The 17,174-nt window shown below is 38.6% G+C and overlaps 1 protein-coding gene across 3 annotated transcripts in view; it reads left to right on the forward strand.

The window, feature by feature from the left end:
* Window positions 1-17,174, forward strand: part of SLC44A1 (solute carrier family 44 member 1) — a 98,626-nt gene that overhangs the window by 74,075 nt on the left and 7,377 nt on the right. For 2 of the 3 annotated variants that reach the window (XM_058171855.1, XM_058171856.1), the window contains exons 8-14: window positions 3,637-3,776; window positions 5,060-5,246; window positions 7,019-7,184; window positions 8,722-8,878; window positions 10,790-10,873; window positions 12,143-12,280; window positions 15,821-16,057. In XM_058171855.1, the coding sequence (XP_058027838.1) occupies window positions 3,637-3,776; window positions 5,060-5,246; window positions 7,019-7,184; window positions 8,722-8,878; window positions 10,790-10,873; window positions 12,143-12,280; window positions 15,821-16,057 (1,109 nt within the window). Of the gene's footprint in view, window positions 1-3,636; window positions 3,777-5,059; window positions 5,247-7,018; window positions 7,185-8,721; window positions 8,879-10,789; window positions 10,874-12,142; window positions 12,281-15,820; window positions 16,058-16,595; window positions 16,784-17,174 lie in introns of all 3 variants that reach the window. The other variant, XR_009153758.1, reaches the window with a different exon arrangement.

A 17,174-nucleotide genomic window follows, 5' to 3' on the forward strand; every position in this document is an offset into this window, starting at 1 on the left:
CTGCTGCTTCCTGTTTGTTAGGAAGCTTGTGATCCACTTACAAGTCTGTTCCGGTACCTGTAGCTGGTTTAGCTTAGTTAGAAGAATGTCTGGAATGATGGTATTGAATGCTGAACTACAGTCTACAAAAAGGACCCTTGCATAGGTCTTTGGAGACTCAAGATGTTGTAGGATGTAGTGCAGAGCCATATTAACAGCATCATCTGTTGATCTATTTGCTCGGTATGCAAATTGCAAGGGGTCTAAGAGCGGATTCGTGATGGTTTTCAGGTAGGAAAGCACTAGCCTTTCAAAGGTTTTCATGACTACAGATGTTAGAGCAACTGGTCTGTAGTCATTCAGTTCCTTGATGGTGGGCTTCTTGGCACTGGGATGATGGTAGAGCGTTTGAAGCAAGAAGGAACATAGCACATCTCTAGTGATTTATTGAAAATATGGGTGAAGATGGGGGCCAATTGGTCAGCACAGACTTTTAAGCAAGAAGGAGTTATCTTGTCTGGGCCTGGAGCTTTTCCTGGCTTTTGTCTGTGAAATAGCTCCTGCACTTCCTTTTCTGTGATCACTAGGGGTTGTGAACCCAATGAAATGGGGTCAGTTGTAGGAGGCTTGGCTGTTGTTGGTGTGTCTGAGATGGGGGTTGTGGAGATAGGTGGCTGTAGTTTCCTTTCAAACCTGCAGTAAAACTCATTCAGGTCATCTGCCAGTTGTTGATTACCTTCAGCCTGGGAAGGAGGTTTGCCATAGCGGTGATATTTTTAAGAGTTTTCCACATGTTTGCTGGTTCATTTGCTGAAAATTGATTCTTTAGCTTTTCAGAGTAGCTTCTTTTTGCTGCTCTTATCTCCCTTGTTAGTGCATTTCTGGCCTGATTGTACAGCATTTTATCACCTTTTCTGTAGGCTTCCTCTTTGGAATGTCGTAGCTGCTTAAGTTTAGGTGTAAACCAAGGTTTGTTATTACTGTGTATTCGCAAGTTCCTTGTAGGTACACATAGGTCTTCACAGAAGCTGACATATGATGTTACAGTATCTGTGAGTTCATCCAGGTCTGCAGAGGTATCTTTAAAAATATTCCAATCAGTGCAGTCAAAACATGCCTGTAGCTTTAATTCTGATTCCTCCGTCCAGGTTTTCACTGATTTAATTATTGGTTTTATGGCTTTAAGTCTTTGCCTGTAAGCAGGTACAAGGTGAATCATGCAATGATCAGAGTGTCCTACAGCTGCACGTGGTAAAGACCGATAGGCATCTTTTAGTGTTGTGTAGCAGTGGTCTAGAGTATTCTTGCCTCTGGTGGGACAATTGACATGCTGAAAGTATTTTGGTAGTTCTTTCCTTAAGTTTGCCTTGTTTAGATCTCCCAAAACAATGGCCAGTGAATCAGGGTGTTTGGCTTCAGCCTCCATGATTTGGTCAGCTAGAGTTCGTAATGCCTCGTTTACACAGGCTTGTGGTGGGACATAAACAGCAATTAGAAGAAATGAGGAAAATTCACGAGGCGAATAGTAAGGTTTGCAGTTGATAATTAGAGTCTCTAAATTGTTGTCACAGAATTTGTAAATTATGTTAAAATCTTGACACCAGGTTGAATTAATATATAGGCATAAGCCTCCTCCTTTCTTTTACCAGATGTTTCTGGAATCCTGTCTGATCGTTCAATTTGAAATCCTGGAATGTTCAGGCTGCTATTTTCAATTGATTCATTTAACCAGGTTTCAGAGAAGCATAGGACTGCTGAATTGCGAAAATCAGAATAGTATTTGTTTAAGAGGAGTATTTCATCCATCTTATTTGCAAGTGAGCGTATATTTGTTAGGAAAATTGAAGGCAGAGGAGTTTTAGTGCGAGTTCTTAGCTTGATTAAGATCCCAGATCGTTTACCTCGTTTCCTTCGTTTCCGTCGTTTGGTTTTAGTAATCCATGGCTCCGTGGGAATTGCCTCCTCCTGTGTTAGAATCTCCTCCGTGTTTGTAAAGACAGGCGGGGGTGAGATTAAAGAAAGCTGCTCCTTAAAGAAATGTTCCTTAATTTTTAGCAGATGGTCTCGTGAGTAGGAAATCCGTAGTGAGTCACAGAGAACAATTAGAAATAAAGAAACAATTAGAGAGCATTTCACCGAGGCAGCCTTCGTCGGCGCCATCTTAGGTAGATTAGAATATGTTTAATGAAATAAAATGTAGTATTTCTAATATTTTTTTAAAAAAAATATTCTAATTTGAAATAATAAAAGATAGGAGATTAGCCATTTGGGGTGGTAATTGCGGTAGTGATGAGGATATTTTATTCCAACTTTTATAAGGGGCAAACTTACCTATACTCCTGCCTATTTTTCCCACAACCACCACCCTGTGATGTGGATTGGGCTGAGAGAGCATGACTGGCCCAAAATCACCCAAATGGCTTTGTGCCTTGAATTCAGTCTCCTGGTTTCTAGACCAGCACCTTAAACAAATACACCAAACTGGCTCTCTGATACTCCGTTGGGATACAACAAAAAGAAGTGTTTATACAGTGTTTGAGATTTTTTCTGTACATAGAATATACTCAAAACAGTTTCTATAACAATTATACAAATAATAACAAAAAATGTTTTTAACATTTTAAATGTTTCTGTCTTTAAGATGAAAATTAGCACCTTTCAAGTTATTGCTTCAACCAAAATTGTATATTTCAAAGAGAATGGAATAGTTCAGTTAGTGGCAAAACATGTATTTGGTGGATGATGGGAAAATAAAATGGGTATTTTCTTGGTCACAGTTGAAAATCTCATTTCTAGCCAGTGAAACAGATGGAACAAGGCCAAATCTGCACAGTCCAATCTATTATTTTATGTGTTACTGCTTCATAAAACCATGTCTTGTAGTCCAATTTAGACCAAACCCACCCATAAACAGAGACCAGATTTCAAACTTTGATTTCAAGCTTAGCAAGTAGAGGCAGTGACAAGCAAAGTGTGTGTGCAGTTGCAGACACCTCTCAGCAAAATTCCAAATGCATATAAGTTTGCCTGCAAATAAATTCAAAATATGAGCTGAAGTGTGGTCAGATCCCAGAGTTTCAGGAGGCAAAAAGCACATGAAATCTAAATAAGAACAGTTGTTCCCAAATATTTATTGCCAGATAGCAGTGGCTTTTATGTAGAGTGGCTTCTGAGTGGAAAGATGGGAACCAGGTGAGTCAGCGGGTAAAGCATCTTTGGTTTGCTTGGCACATAGGGACTGGAGAGTTGCCCTGCATCCGGTTCTTCATCATCAGACTCTTAAGAGTCTGGATGATTGCAGAGTCAGTCTAGGACTTCATTTCTCATTCCCAGAGACTCACCTGGTAGCTCCAAAGCAGGCTGCTCAGTATCAGTGTCTCTCAATGAAGCTGACTGTGATAATCCCGGCATAGAAAACTTTAATCTTTTCTAATTATGGAACGTAAGTATGTGCTTTGTGAAGCCAAACCCTTTTTAATTAGTTGTCTTTTGGGAAATGAAAGTACCATTCTTTTTTCCATATTTAAAGTCAACCCCAGTTGTATCTCAATGTGGCCTGATGTAGTAGAAAATGAAACTGTACAAATTATTTGCATACATATTTCTTTTCTTTTCTGAAATTGACGTGCACTATATTTTTTCTCTATGTGGACACAGGTGGCACAGGGGTATTGTGGTGGCTGTATGTTAAAATGTGGAAGTCTCCCAATGGCACTCTTACTGTTGAACAGCTTCAAATAGCCAAAGACAATCGTCAGGCCCTCCTGATTTATGCCATTGCAGCTACCATCTTCACAGTGAGTATTTGAGAGCTGTCAAATTAGGGCATGTGAAGAAGGCCTGTGTAAGGGAGGGTGTTGGCTCCTGGTGACTGCCTGAACAAGTCCCTGCAATTTTCTTGGCAAGGCTTTTTGGAACTGGTTTGCCCTTGCCTGCTTCCTAGGACTGAGAGAAAGTGACTTGGCTTAACCACTAAACCAAACTGGCTCTCTTATCAAGGAAAGTGGGTTATCAAATACGGTATACACCTTTGGGGTTGATTTTATTATTATAAATAAATACAAAATACAAAAAGTTGCAAAAAAAAGATATATAGACATGCAACATGCTGGTCATAAACAAACAAAGAAAAAAGATTATTTCCTTACACTAATATGGGAAAATGCCCTGAGACCAACTGTTATTAGTAAATTGCTACTGGAGTTAAGATTACTTCATATGTTTTTTGTTGATATTTTTAATTATGTATCATATTTTTCAGACTATAAGATGCTCCAGATTATAGCACCTAGCTTTTGGGGAGGAAAACAAGAGGGAAAAAATCTGCCTGTGCCTCCCAGCAATTTGCTTCCTTGCAGCAAACAGTGAGCAGCATGGTCCGCTTCAGCACAGCCTGATCTAGCACGAGCAGCTGATTGGCAGTTGGTTCTGCCTCCCGAAATACTGCCTATCAGCTGTTCCAGGCTGTGGGAATCACTGTTGCCACCGCCACCCATTGCCACTTCTCCCTATTGTTGCCTCTGCATGCCCCATTTTCGGCTTTCGCATGTGCTGTTTTTGGCCTCCGTGTACCCCATTTTTGGCCTGTTCCAGGCGGTGGGAATAGGCGGCCACCTGAAACAGGTCAAAAACTCGATGCACGGAAACTGAAAACGGGACACATGAAGGCGGCGATAGGCAATGGTAGCAATTGGTGACAGCGATCCCCGCAGCCTGGAACAGCTGATAGGCAATATTCCGGGAGGCAGATCCAACCGCCAATCACTTGCTCATGCTAAATCAGGCTGTTCTGAAGCTGACCAGACTCTTTGCCATTTGCTTCAAGGAGGCAAATTGCTGGGAGGCAGAGGCCGAAGGGTGGGGGCCAGCGGGTGGGTGGGGCTTCAGCAACATATGTTCTATATTGATATACAGACATTTCTACCCAATTTTTTGGGTGGTGGGAGAGTGCATCTTATACACTGAAAAGTATGGTAATTGAATATTTAACAATTGATGCTTTAAATAGATGACATATTTTACCTTATTTCAATAAATACATTTACCTAAAGTTTATTATGGAATTTCTTTTCTTTTTCAGGTTATCTTACTATTAATAATGCTTGTTATGCGTAAAAGAGTAGCTCTCACCATTGCCTTGTTCCACGTGGCTGGCAAGGTTTTCATTCACCTGCCACTGCTTGTCTTCCAGCCATTTTGGACTTTTTTTGCCCTCACCCTCTTCTGGATATATTGGATTATGGTCTTGCTGTTCCTAGGTATTACTGGTATGTGCTGTGTAGGTTTGGATTTCCCCCCGTTTCTTTACTTGCAATTCCAGAAAAATATTGTGCTCTTATCTTTATATTGGGTCAAATTAAATCTAAGAAGCCTAAGGATCTTTTTTGAAATAAATGACATGTTTTGTTCCTATTAGCTCACCACTGACTGAGCAGTAATTCCACAATATATGTACAGATGCAGTCAAAAGTTTTATCACCTTTCCATTCCTCCACCCCCGAGAATCCTAATTTGCCATGAAATGGGTTGAACTTGACACCAAAAGGCTCAAACACATATCATCACTCAGTCTTGCTAGGGTTGAGTTTGAGATTTTCATCTCCATCTAAACCATTACAGATAGCCCTTACTTACGACCATAATTGAGCCTGGAATTATAGTCATAAATTGTTGACGTCGTAAATCAAGGAATCACATGACTGGACCCTAGTTTTGGCATTTTTTGCACCAGTCATTAAGCAAATACTTTGGTTATTAAGCAAATCCATTTTCCCCACTGGGCATTTTTTGTTGGAAACCAGAAGTAAGCACTGGAAACCCACAAAAAAGGTCACAAATCACCATAGGATGCTGCAAACAGTGAGCCAGTTGGCAAGTTGATGGTGAGCCAGTTGCCAAGCGCTCAAATAAGAACATATGAAACAAGGGTGGGGGTAAAGATGTAGCTGTTACGTTGAAAGTGCTTTGTAAATAGCTCTAGGGAGACCGATAGTAACTTTGAATGGCTGTTAAGTGTCCGATTTTATATCAAGGACTACCTGTGTAGAGCCTCTAGACATTGGGACTTGTTGTGGTCTGCCATCAGCCTGTGATGCTGGCAACTCAGTCAGACAGCGATGAGGCTGAGGAAGAACATGGGCCAGTCCTGGAGGCTGGGGAAGGCCCGGATGAGGGCTCTGTGTCAGAAGCAGAGGTGGGGCCAGGGCCATCAGGGAGTGATGTGTGGACTCCAGAGGCTGATCGTAGTGAGGCAGAAGAACAGGAGGAGCCTATTCCTAATGCACGCATGAGAAGAGCTGCCAGAAGGCAAGAGCAGCTAAAGCAAAGACGATGACTTTGGAGTAGGGCCAAGAGATGATTGACCCCTCCCATAAGGCTTAAAAGATCAGCAACAATGTTTGGGCTCTTTGCCGGAAAACATTGATAGCTTTGTCTTGTTGCATTTGTTTCGTATCAGCATCTTCTGAACTTTTGCCAAGAAAGGCCTTTGGGAGTTTGCCTAATTGGACCAAGGTTGGTGATAGGGCTGAGGAATTTTGTTGGGAGGAATTTTCTTTAATTTAGTTGGACTAATAAAGTTTGTTTGTTTTTACACTGACTGAATTTCCTACTACCTACTTGGGCCTGGGTCACAACAGGACTTGAGGGCAACAGCATTGCTTAGCGAAACCAGGAACCAAACAGTAAATGGGTTCTTTTCTCTAAAGTCATCTATCTATCTATCAATGAAAATTTTCAAGAAAATATTGGACAGTCATTGTCTAAGGTGGTATGAGGATTTCTGCACTAGGCAATAGGTTGGATTAGAAGATTTTCCAGATTCTTTCCAACTAACCAGTTAGTCTTTTTAAAATTTTATTTGCACTATTTTTACTAAAATATTTTTGTCATACTGGTGTTCTGAAAGGCAGTTTATATATTATTATTTTATTAACTACCAAAAACAAGCATAATTGTGACTCTTGTATGCAAATATTAAAAGGACAGCTTTCTCAAAGAATTAATATTTTAAAGTCTTCCTGCCTTCCTTTCCTTCCAGGTAGCCCGGTTTCAAATGAAGAGGGCTTAGTAGAGTTCCGAATTACAGGGCCACTGAAGTACATGTGGTGGTACCATGTGGTGGGGTTAGTTTGGATCAGTGAATTTATTCTTGCCTGTCAGCAGATGACTGTAGCAGGAGCTGTTGTGACATATTATTTTACAAGGTGAGTCCGGGCAATCAAATCATGAGTGATCCAACTTTTGAAATTTCAAAAGTAACTGGATTAAGTGAAATGATAGAATGGAAGAAAAGCAAATTCTCACTTCAGCTAGTTTAGACCTGGGAGGAGGAGGAATTCTGGAATGATGCTTTGTTCCTTATAGTCTTTATAGCAAATAAAGAGTGAATGTAACACAGTCTGCTCATAAATACGTTATATTGGAATTCTGAAAAACTAATTATTATGGAAGTATCTATAAGATTGCAGCTATATATTGGTGCATCGATGAGTAACATAAAATCCTTAATCCCCAATTTTTTTCTATCAGGAATGTTCCTATTTAGAGAATCATATGAGGATCATTAGCAGGAACTACTGTCATCCAAATGGGTTCCACTCCAAATCCAGGCTTCTATTCTAGTTAGTACCAGTCAAAGGTTTTTGTATCTTGACAATTGGCACTGGTTGCTATTCAGTAGCTTGCTTGCTTAAGCTTATCTTGGGCTTGACCTTAATGTCTGTGGTTTCATGATTCCTATGATATGAAAAATGTAATTGATCCAAATGCAATTGCTCTCATGCATGTCATTGGAGGAATCTCTTAAGACATAATTGGCTCAGCAAATTTATCACGAGGATATAAGATTTAATTTTCCCACTCTGCAGGAAGATATCTTTGAAGATAGGAGATCTGACTTTTATTCCCATCTTCTAATCAGTAGCTGAATCTGTCAGTGATTCAGAAGCCCGATTCCTTGTGAGGTTTAGATTATGTGTAGTTCATTCCCTGCCTGGATAAGAAACCAATTGAAATAGTACCTACTGTGCAGAATAATGGATTTCTGCACTTTAAGTACTGGCTCGCAATCTTGACAACTGTCAAATGTCTGTTTACTCTCTGCAATAGAGAGAAGAGTGGAGCCCTTGATATGAATACTCTTTTGATCTTCACCTAAACTGAGAGCAATTAAGTAAACAGAAAAGTGGCTCGATCTCAAAGATGCAAGCTCACTGTGAACTTTCATCCAGTCAAGCATGGTGGAAGCTCAGCCCCAAAAATTCTTTACTTCTCTGTGGAGCTTTTTTTTAAAAAAAATCTGGCCCAGGCGAAGACATATAAAATTCTTGCTGTAAGTCAGTTCAAATATAAAATCATATACATATACTTTTCATAAATTGATGTATTTATTTCTAATCAGTGTGCTTTTCTGTCTTCTTTGCTGAAGTGATCCATCATTTCATTGCTTTCTGCTTCTCAGATAAAATTCCTTTCAGTAATTTCTTGCCAAACATTTGCAGTCATTTTGCTGGCCCAAGCCACTGCCTATTTTTAAGCAAAGGTCAGGACTACTCAGTTTCAATACCACTTTGTTTGTAAGAAAAGGATTAGTTCAATATAACTCCACCCTTGACAAAAGCAACATTTACAGATTTGGGGCCCTACAAAATTTAGACTTGGAGCTCTTCACATTGCCATCTATGTTTGCCTATAAATGCAGTGCACTCTCACATTTTGTAATTTTTACATTTTTCTTCACAGAGAAAAACGGCATCTGCCATTCACACCAATTCTGGCATCTGTCAATCGCTTGATTTGTTACCACCTCGGAACTGTGGCTAAAGGTTCTTTCATTATTACCTTAGTGAAGATTCCAAGAATGATTCTCATGTATATTCATAGCCAAGTCAAAGGAAAAGTAAGGGGAAACTAAGTTTGATATATAATAAAAAAATATTAATACAACAGGAAAAATATGAAAAATGCTTTGGCAGATCAGAACAGAGCCCCATGCAATCAGTTCATGTGCTATGAAGTGGGAATGGGAGGTGGACCAGCTATACCTCCCATATGTGTAAAATAAGCCTTCTCAAATAAAAAAAAGGCAGAGTTTTTTGGGGACAGTGCATTTGCAAATGATACCAAACTGGCAGGAATAGCCAAGATTCCAGAAGATAAGCTTAAGATACAGAAGGATCTGAACAGACTTGAACACTCGGCCCTATCTGGCAAAATGAAATTCAATGGTGAAAAAATGAGGTTCTATATTTAGGCAAGAAAGACCAAATGCACAGTATAGGTGGTACCTGGCTCAATAGTAGTAACTGTGAGAGGGATCTTGGAGTTCTTGTGGACAATCACTTAAATATGAGCCAGCAGTGTGCTGCAGCTGCCAAAAAAGGCAACACAGTCCTAGGCTGCATTAACAGAGGGATAAAATTAAGATCACATGAAGTGTTAATATTACTTTTTAATGCCATGGTAAGACCACATTTGGAATACTGCATCCAGTTTTGAACACCACAACATAAAAAAATATGTTGAGACTCCAGAAAGAGTACAGAGAAGAGCAACAAAGATGATTAGGGGACTGGAGGCTAAAACATGAAAAATGGTTGCAGGAATTGGGTATGTCTAGTTTAATGAAAAGAAGGACTAGGGGAGATATGATAGCAGTGTTTCAATATCTCAGGGGCTGCCCCAAAGAAGAGGGAATCAAGCTATTCTCCAAAGCATCTGAGGGTAGGACAAGAAGCAACAGGTAGAAACTAATCAAGGAGAGAAACAACTTAGAACTAAGAAATTTCCTGACAGAACAATTAATCAGTGGAACAACTTGCCTCCAGAAGTTGTGAATGCTCCAACACTGGACATTTTTAAGAGATTGTACAGCCATATATCTAAAATGGTAGAGAGATTGCTGTCTGAGCAAGGGATTGGACTAGAAAATCTCCAAGGTCCCTTCCAACTCTTATTCTGTTATTTCTTTTGGCCACTCTGTGCTATCTTATGCCCCTGCCACTCTTCACTGACATTTGTTATTTTCTTCATATTGTTGACTAAACCTTCTCCATCTTCTTCCTTCTCCTTCACAAGGCCTTCCCGAAGCCTTGCAGAGCTTCGGAATGAAGACCTTGTGCACCCGGAAGCTGCTATGCGAAGGAGCAGGTCAGGCATATCTTAATAGCAGCAGGAGGAAGAACATGGGAACAGTGGGCAGCTGGGATGGCAGAGGGTAGGGTGGTCAAAAGGGCAGAAATGACAGATGGGTGAGGGAAGTTGAAGCAAAGGTGACCCCAGTAGGGCAGAAAGTATTAGATCCTGGCCTAAGAGCAGTGACCAGGATTACTGAAACTGTCATTGTAAGTGAGGGAGTCACGTGATGTTTCTATTAACAGTTGTATTAGCAATGGAAATTCCAGTCCTAATTAGGGTCATTAAGCGAAGACTATCTGTTCAGCAATTCTGTTTATAAATTGTGAAAGATGTTTGGGTATTACCAAATTCTGAACAGTTTACCATGACTTATCATCATTGCAATAATGGAAATGGTAGTGTTCCAGCAATCCCCACTTGTAGCCAAGTGAGATTTCTCCCTGAAAGTATATAAATAGATTATGTTGCTTGGAAAGAAAAAGTAGGTGTCTTGCATATTTGATTTGGCTTTATATAACATAGTATAATAATTATTAAAATTAGATTTTATCTTCAAGAAAGTATTATGTAAATGAATCCTATATTTGAAACTTTTCATCTAAAAAAAGCATTCTGTGCTCTATTACAATGCAATTTCTTTCTTTTTCCTGATCATTGATATTATTTACCTTAGGAAAATGTCTGTGCTCGATGTATTCTAAAAGCCTGCATTTGCTGCCTTTGGTGTTTAGAAAAGTGCCTGACTTACTTAAATCAGGTAAGATCATACTTAAAGCAGAGGATGAAATAATTATTCCAGTACCTGTGCACTAAAGACATAAATGCCTTTGCTAAAATTAAAATGCAAGATCTTGGCAGAAAATAAGAACAAATATGTTTTAGATAGGATGGCGCTTGTAATAAAATAGCAATATCACTTAGACTTATATACCGCTTCACAGTGCTTTACAGCCCTCTCTAAGCAGTTTACAGGGTCAGCATATTGCTCCCAACAATCTGGGTCCTTATTTTACCTGCCTTGGAAGAATGGATGGTTGAGTCAACCTTGAGCCCCGTCAGTGAGTTAGCCTGCAATACTGCATTCTAATCGCTGCATCACCATGGCTCAGGTTTGAAAGAAATTTGTGTAGAGACTGAATGGACTGCAGAATGAACTTGTAACAGAAAGAGTAAAAAGCTTTTTTTCATATTTAGGTATCATTTTAGAGTGGAAAGGATTATAATTAGAATCTCATGTTGTTGAAGGAGACCTTCACTGAATTACATCAAATATCCTTTGACTGCCATATTATAAGTTTACACTTTTTGCTGTAACTTTACGGTATTTGCCAGTTTTATGCAAAGACTTGTATAATGAGTTAGTTATGTAATTTATTACTTAGATCTATTCAACCTAGTTGTCCTCAATTTTTTTTCAAAAACTAAATTCTTAAATAGAAAAATAAAGTTCAAATCAATATGAAAATATTTGACTACATTCTCTTGTGCTTTCAGTACTTTAAAATTATTAATATCCTTCCCTTCCTTCCTAAAGGTACATCTTTTTTTAAAAAATCAGCTTGCAGACTAACCATTCTTATACAAGAATTATTAACTGAAAACCAAAGTCTCTTTATTAGTCCCCAAAAGAATTAATATTGGCATTACACTTATTTATGGTTTATCCAGACATAAAAAAGTTTAACCACATCCCAGATTTATATCCATGCTATCTGCTTTTATCTCTTGCTGCCACAAAATATAGTTTCTGAAGCAAACATGTTTATGCTGACATAGTTAACGCTAAGTACATTGGCAGCCTTGCAGGAAAAATAGAGAGGATATTGGAAGTGCATCACTTTGGCTGTTCATATCTTGCTAAAAACTAATTTGGTCTATTAGATTCATATACATCATCTTCATTTTGATAATAACTGAGGGGTGAGAGATATTTGTCAATGTAATGTTGTAAAGATTTTAAACAGGAAGAGCTTAAAATTTGAGTAGAAGAGGATCTGACCAATACTATGGTGTCTTTCTTGCCCAGAATGCATATACAGCCACAGCTATCAACAGTACCAATTTCTGCACTTCAGCAAAGGATGCCTTTGTGATACTAGTGGAGAATGCTTTGCGGGTGGCTGCTATAAACACAGTGGGAGACTTCATGCTCTTTCTTGGAAAGGTAGGATGGAGTGGGGGAAAAAAAGTCAAGAACCCGCTCCAAGTAGCCTTCTTTATTTGAACCCAAAGCAATACGAATGCTGTAATTTTAAAAACTAAATCATTAAAATTGCCTAGATGCCAAATTTTAAATACGTACCAAGAATGGTTGGATGATATGTGAGGATTCTGGTTCTGATATCTGTTGGTATTCATTGTGCTTTGCACAGTGACACTGCTTCTTCGAGCTGTCTTCGCATGGAAAAGGGGGGTGCTCTGCCTTGATGCCTCCAGCCAAAAATCTTAAGGTAGTTGCATCTTTATAATGGCCTGGTAATCAGTATATACATAATGTTTACTTACCTATGTGGCACCTGCTTCTGCAGTCTGGAGGAGTTAAAACCATCTCTCATAGTGCATTTCAGCAGGTTATTCAATCAGTGTTCTACAGAACTTGGTGGGGTTCTATAACAATATAGTGGGGTTCTGATTCAAGAGAATAACCACCACACAATTCACTGGAAGAGACAATTTTCTATACAGAGCTATTCATTTTTTAAAAAAAATAACAGATTCTACGCTTTGAAAAACCTCTGTACTACACTATCCCATTACTGATACAGTTACACCCAAACTGTATCTTCTGTTTAAATGAAGCAATATGAACAAATGTCTACAGCTGTTAAAAAGTATATCCACAGCAACAAGAACATTGTGAGAAACACTGTGTGGGCAAGATTCAGTTAACTGATTCACAACAAATGAGTTCAGCACTTGACAACACAGATGCCTCTGCTGCTCATTGTTGTATTATATTTTGAGTTCCTTTTTAATCAAGGACCTGAGGATTGGTGAGTAATCTCATTTCAAATAGGAAGAAGCTGACCAAGCTGTGTGGTGTAATGCTGATGTTACCATAAGATGTGAAAAGGAGCTAAAATTTGCATATGCACTTGAATGCTAATGATTTGGGTCCTTTTCTACCATATTCTTTCTAAAATTCCAGTTGGATTGATAATAAACTTAATATTGTCTATCTAATTAGAGAACAAAACATGATTTGATTACCGTATATACTCGAGTATAAGCCGAGTTTTTCAGCACGTTTTTTGTGCTGAAAAACTTCCCCTCGGCTTATACTCGGGTCTATACGGCTTATACTCGAGTTTTTTTTTTTTTTTAAAGCTCCTCGGCTTATACTCGAGTATATACGGCTTATACTCGAGGTTTTTTTTTTTCTTTTTTTCACATTTTACCGGACGGAAGCCCTGCCGGTGCAGTGAGAGGGCGGGGCGGGGGAGCCGCCAGCCTTCTCAGCTGAGGGAGGAGGTTTCAACCGGTAGGTGCCTCATTTCCCACCCTCGGCTTATACTCGAGTCCCCAGTTTACCCCAGTTTTTGGGGTAAAATTGGGGACCTCGGCTTATACTCGGATCGGCTTATATTCGAGTATATACGGTACGTATTTAAAAAGTTTTCCTTTAACTGAAAAGCTTTAAGTACCTGCATTGTCAAATACATCGCAAACCTTCATAAAGCATTGGAGTCATAGTTATGAAGTCGTTTCTGCTCATTATAATTAAGGAATTCATGCTGTACCAATTAAACTTCCAAATGGAGGATTTGTAATCTCACCAATATATACTAGGTAGTGAGATAATCGTTAATATATGATAGTTACATAAGTTGAGATAATAAATATAATAAATATTATATAATATTATATAAATATAATAAATAAAATATGCTTGCCATAATGTGCATTGGAGTATTAATTTAGAATTGGATTTCACATGTGCTAGAAAAGCAAAGAAAGGACAGGGAAGTTACATATTTCAGATGGCTGAAGGCAATGTAGTCCTAGGCTTCATTAAAAATAGGATAGAATCAAGATCACTTGAAGTGTTAGTACCACTTTATAATGCCTTAAATTAAGACAATACTGCATCCAGTTTTGATCATCACAACATAAAAAAATATGTTGAGATTCTAGAAAGAGTGCAGAGAAGAGCAACAAAGATGATTAGGGGACTGGAGGTTAAAACATGAAGAATGGTTGCAGGAATTGGGTATGTTTAGTTTAATGACAAGAAAGACGTGATGACATGATAACATTGTTCCAATATCTAAGGAGTTGCCATAAAGAAGAGGGGGTCAACTTACTCTCCAAAACACATGAAGTCAAGACAAGAAGGGAAGGATGGAAACCAATCAAGGAGAGAAGCAACCTAGAACTAAGAAGAAATTTCCTGACAGTATAGATAATTAGACTTGCCTCCAATTTGTGGGTGCTCCAGCACAGGTTTTTAAGAAGAGACTGGACAACCATTTGTCTGAAATGTAATACGGTTTCCTGCTTGAGCAGGGGTTTGGACTAGAAGGCCTCCAAGGTCCCTTCCAACTCTGTTATTCTGCCTACCGAAACTAGCAATACTGATTAGAAATGCTGAAACTTGTCTTTAATTTCCGTTAACCACTCTAGCAGAATGAAATCAGCACATTTCTATGTTTCTTTTGCTTAAGCCAATGTTCACATTGTTGTAGGATGCAAAGATCTATTTTTATAAGTATCCTTCATAAACAGCATGAGTCACACTTTGAAAACACATTTGAAAATCCTCTTTTCTAGGCTTGCATTTCTTAGATAAGTGAAAAAAATATTGAAATTGATCATATTACTTTTCTAAAACATACAAATATAGAATTAAATTAACTTTCCATTTTCAAACAGTTGAAGAAATTTGGGAATTGGTCTGACTCTAGTATATCCAGAGGATACTTTGGAAAATAGTGCTGTAGTTAACTAAACTCTCTCTCACACAAATTTTAAATTGTCACAGTGTGTTCTCTTGCTGTTATAGCGTTCAAGTCTTCAGGTCAACTTTAGTTGGCCTTTAGTGTTCCTCAGTTTCAATTGAGAGTATTTTATTTTGTTTTATTTTAAATTGCATACGACAATTGTTTGGAAAAAATATAATGAATCTCTACACTGCAAATTTTAAGAAAAATAATTCCCTCCCAAGAAAATTGCCATCTCTGTGTGTGTGTGTGATATATAGTACTAATTTCTAGGAAAGAGCCATTATATTATTAGAATTAGAGCTTGGATTAAATAATTAACACATATATGAGAACTGAGCCTTTGCAAATAATTTTAGTTTCAGGCCCAGTCCTTTCGAGTCTGATGCCTTCCTTTATTGACTAGAAATGATATGAGTAGAAGATAAAGTATCCATTAAGGAAGAATTAAGACATTTAGTTTGGTACAACTAAACATTTTAATTTTTTGATTATTGTAGAAAGAGGTAACACTTGTTCTGCTGTAAAGTTCCTGATCGAAATTGTAATTAAAAAGCTAGCATAATTTATGTAAAAGAGAGGGAGAAGGAATAAATACTTCATTATTAAAGCCCATGGTTATAAAAGAAAACAATTTAGGCAGAGATTTGACAGACTTTAGTAGTTCAGTTGGTTACCTAAAACCTGGAGGCGAGCTGTCCTTTGGCAATCATCGATGTCTTTGCTTTATGCTTTCTCAACTCTTTGCTTTCTTGTCTCCCTAGGTCTTAATAGTGTGCAGCACAGGCTTGGCAGGGATCATGCTGCTGAATTACCAGCGGGACTACACAGTGTGGGTGCTGCCCCTTATCATTGTCTGCCTATTTGCATTCCTAGTTGCCCACTGTTTCCTGTCTATTTATGAAATGGTAGTGGATGTCCTTTTCTTGTGCTTTGCCATTGACACCAAGTATAATGATGGCAGTCCTGGAAAGGAGTTCTACATGGATAAAGTCCTTATGGTGAGGCTCTTCTATATTCCTGCACTCTCCTGAGTAGGAGGAATCATTAACTGCAAAAATACTAGCACAGTGGTTGTTGAATGTTGTTTCTCTTAGGAACTCTATTTTGAAATGTTGGCTAGTTTATTTGATGTTAACGGACTACTTGTTTTCATGTTGGAAGTTATTTAACAAGCGTCCAAATATTTTTGTTTTGTTTTCTGTGGTTTAATGAAAATAGCTTGCATTCACCCAGATATGTCTTTTCCATGCTGCAGCTGTCTGCACTGCTGAATAAGGAAATCAGTCTTCCAATTCATTTTTAAAATGTAAACTAAGTAGGCTCTTCAGCATCAGCTAAAATTTTGGAGAAACCTATGGCTTTTCAGTGGTTCTCTTTTGTGACATATATTCCAAGCTACTTAAGTTTTCAGACTACATAGAATTGCTCAATGAAGCATACATAGCAATAGCTATAAGACTTATATACTGCTTTATAGTGCTTTACAGCCCTCTCTAAGCAGTTTACAGAGTCAGCACATTGCCCCCAACAATTTAGGCCCTCCTTTTACCCACCTTAGAAGGATGGAAGACTGCGTCAACCTTGAGCCTAGTGAGATTTGAACTGCCAAATTGCAGTCAGCCGGCAGTCAGCAGAAGTAGCCGGCAGTACTGCACTCTAACCACTGCACCACCGTGGCTCAATGTGCATCTCCTCCTGTTTTCTTCTACAAACAACGTTATGAGGTAGGTTGGGCCAGGAAGAGAGTGAAAAGTAGGACCTAATGCAACTTAACCACTACAGCACACACGTCTCTTGTTAAATATGTAATAACTAAAATTAATAAATGCTAAAAAGCGGAAAGCATTAGAGAAAGTGCATCAGTTATAGAATTTGTTGCAAGAACATTAAGCCATAATTTGGCATTTCAAATGGCTTAACCTTTAATATGTGATCATCAGAAGGGTTGTTTTGGATAAATGTCAAGGATCCACTGACACTACTTCCTAGTAGCCAAAGGGAAGTGAGTGTCCAATAAATGCATTAGCAACAGGTCATTTGCCCAGACAACAAAGCTAATGCTGGGAGGAAATTGAAGAGTGGAAAGTCTTTAGAGAGCAACAGTACAATTGCCCA

The sequence above is a fragment of the Ahaetulla prasina genome, chromosome 2, assembly GCF_028640845.1.
Source record: "Ahaetulla prasina isolate Xishuangbanna chromosome 2, ASM2864084v1, whole genome shotgun sequence".
In the NCBI taxonomy this organism is placed as follows: Eukaryota; Metazoa; Chordata; class Lepidosauria; order Squamata; family Colubridae; genus Ahaetulla; species Ahaetulla prasina.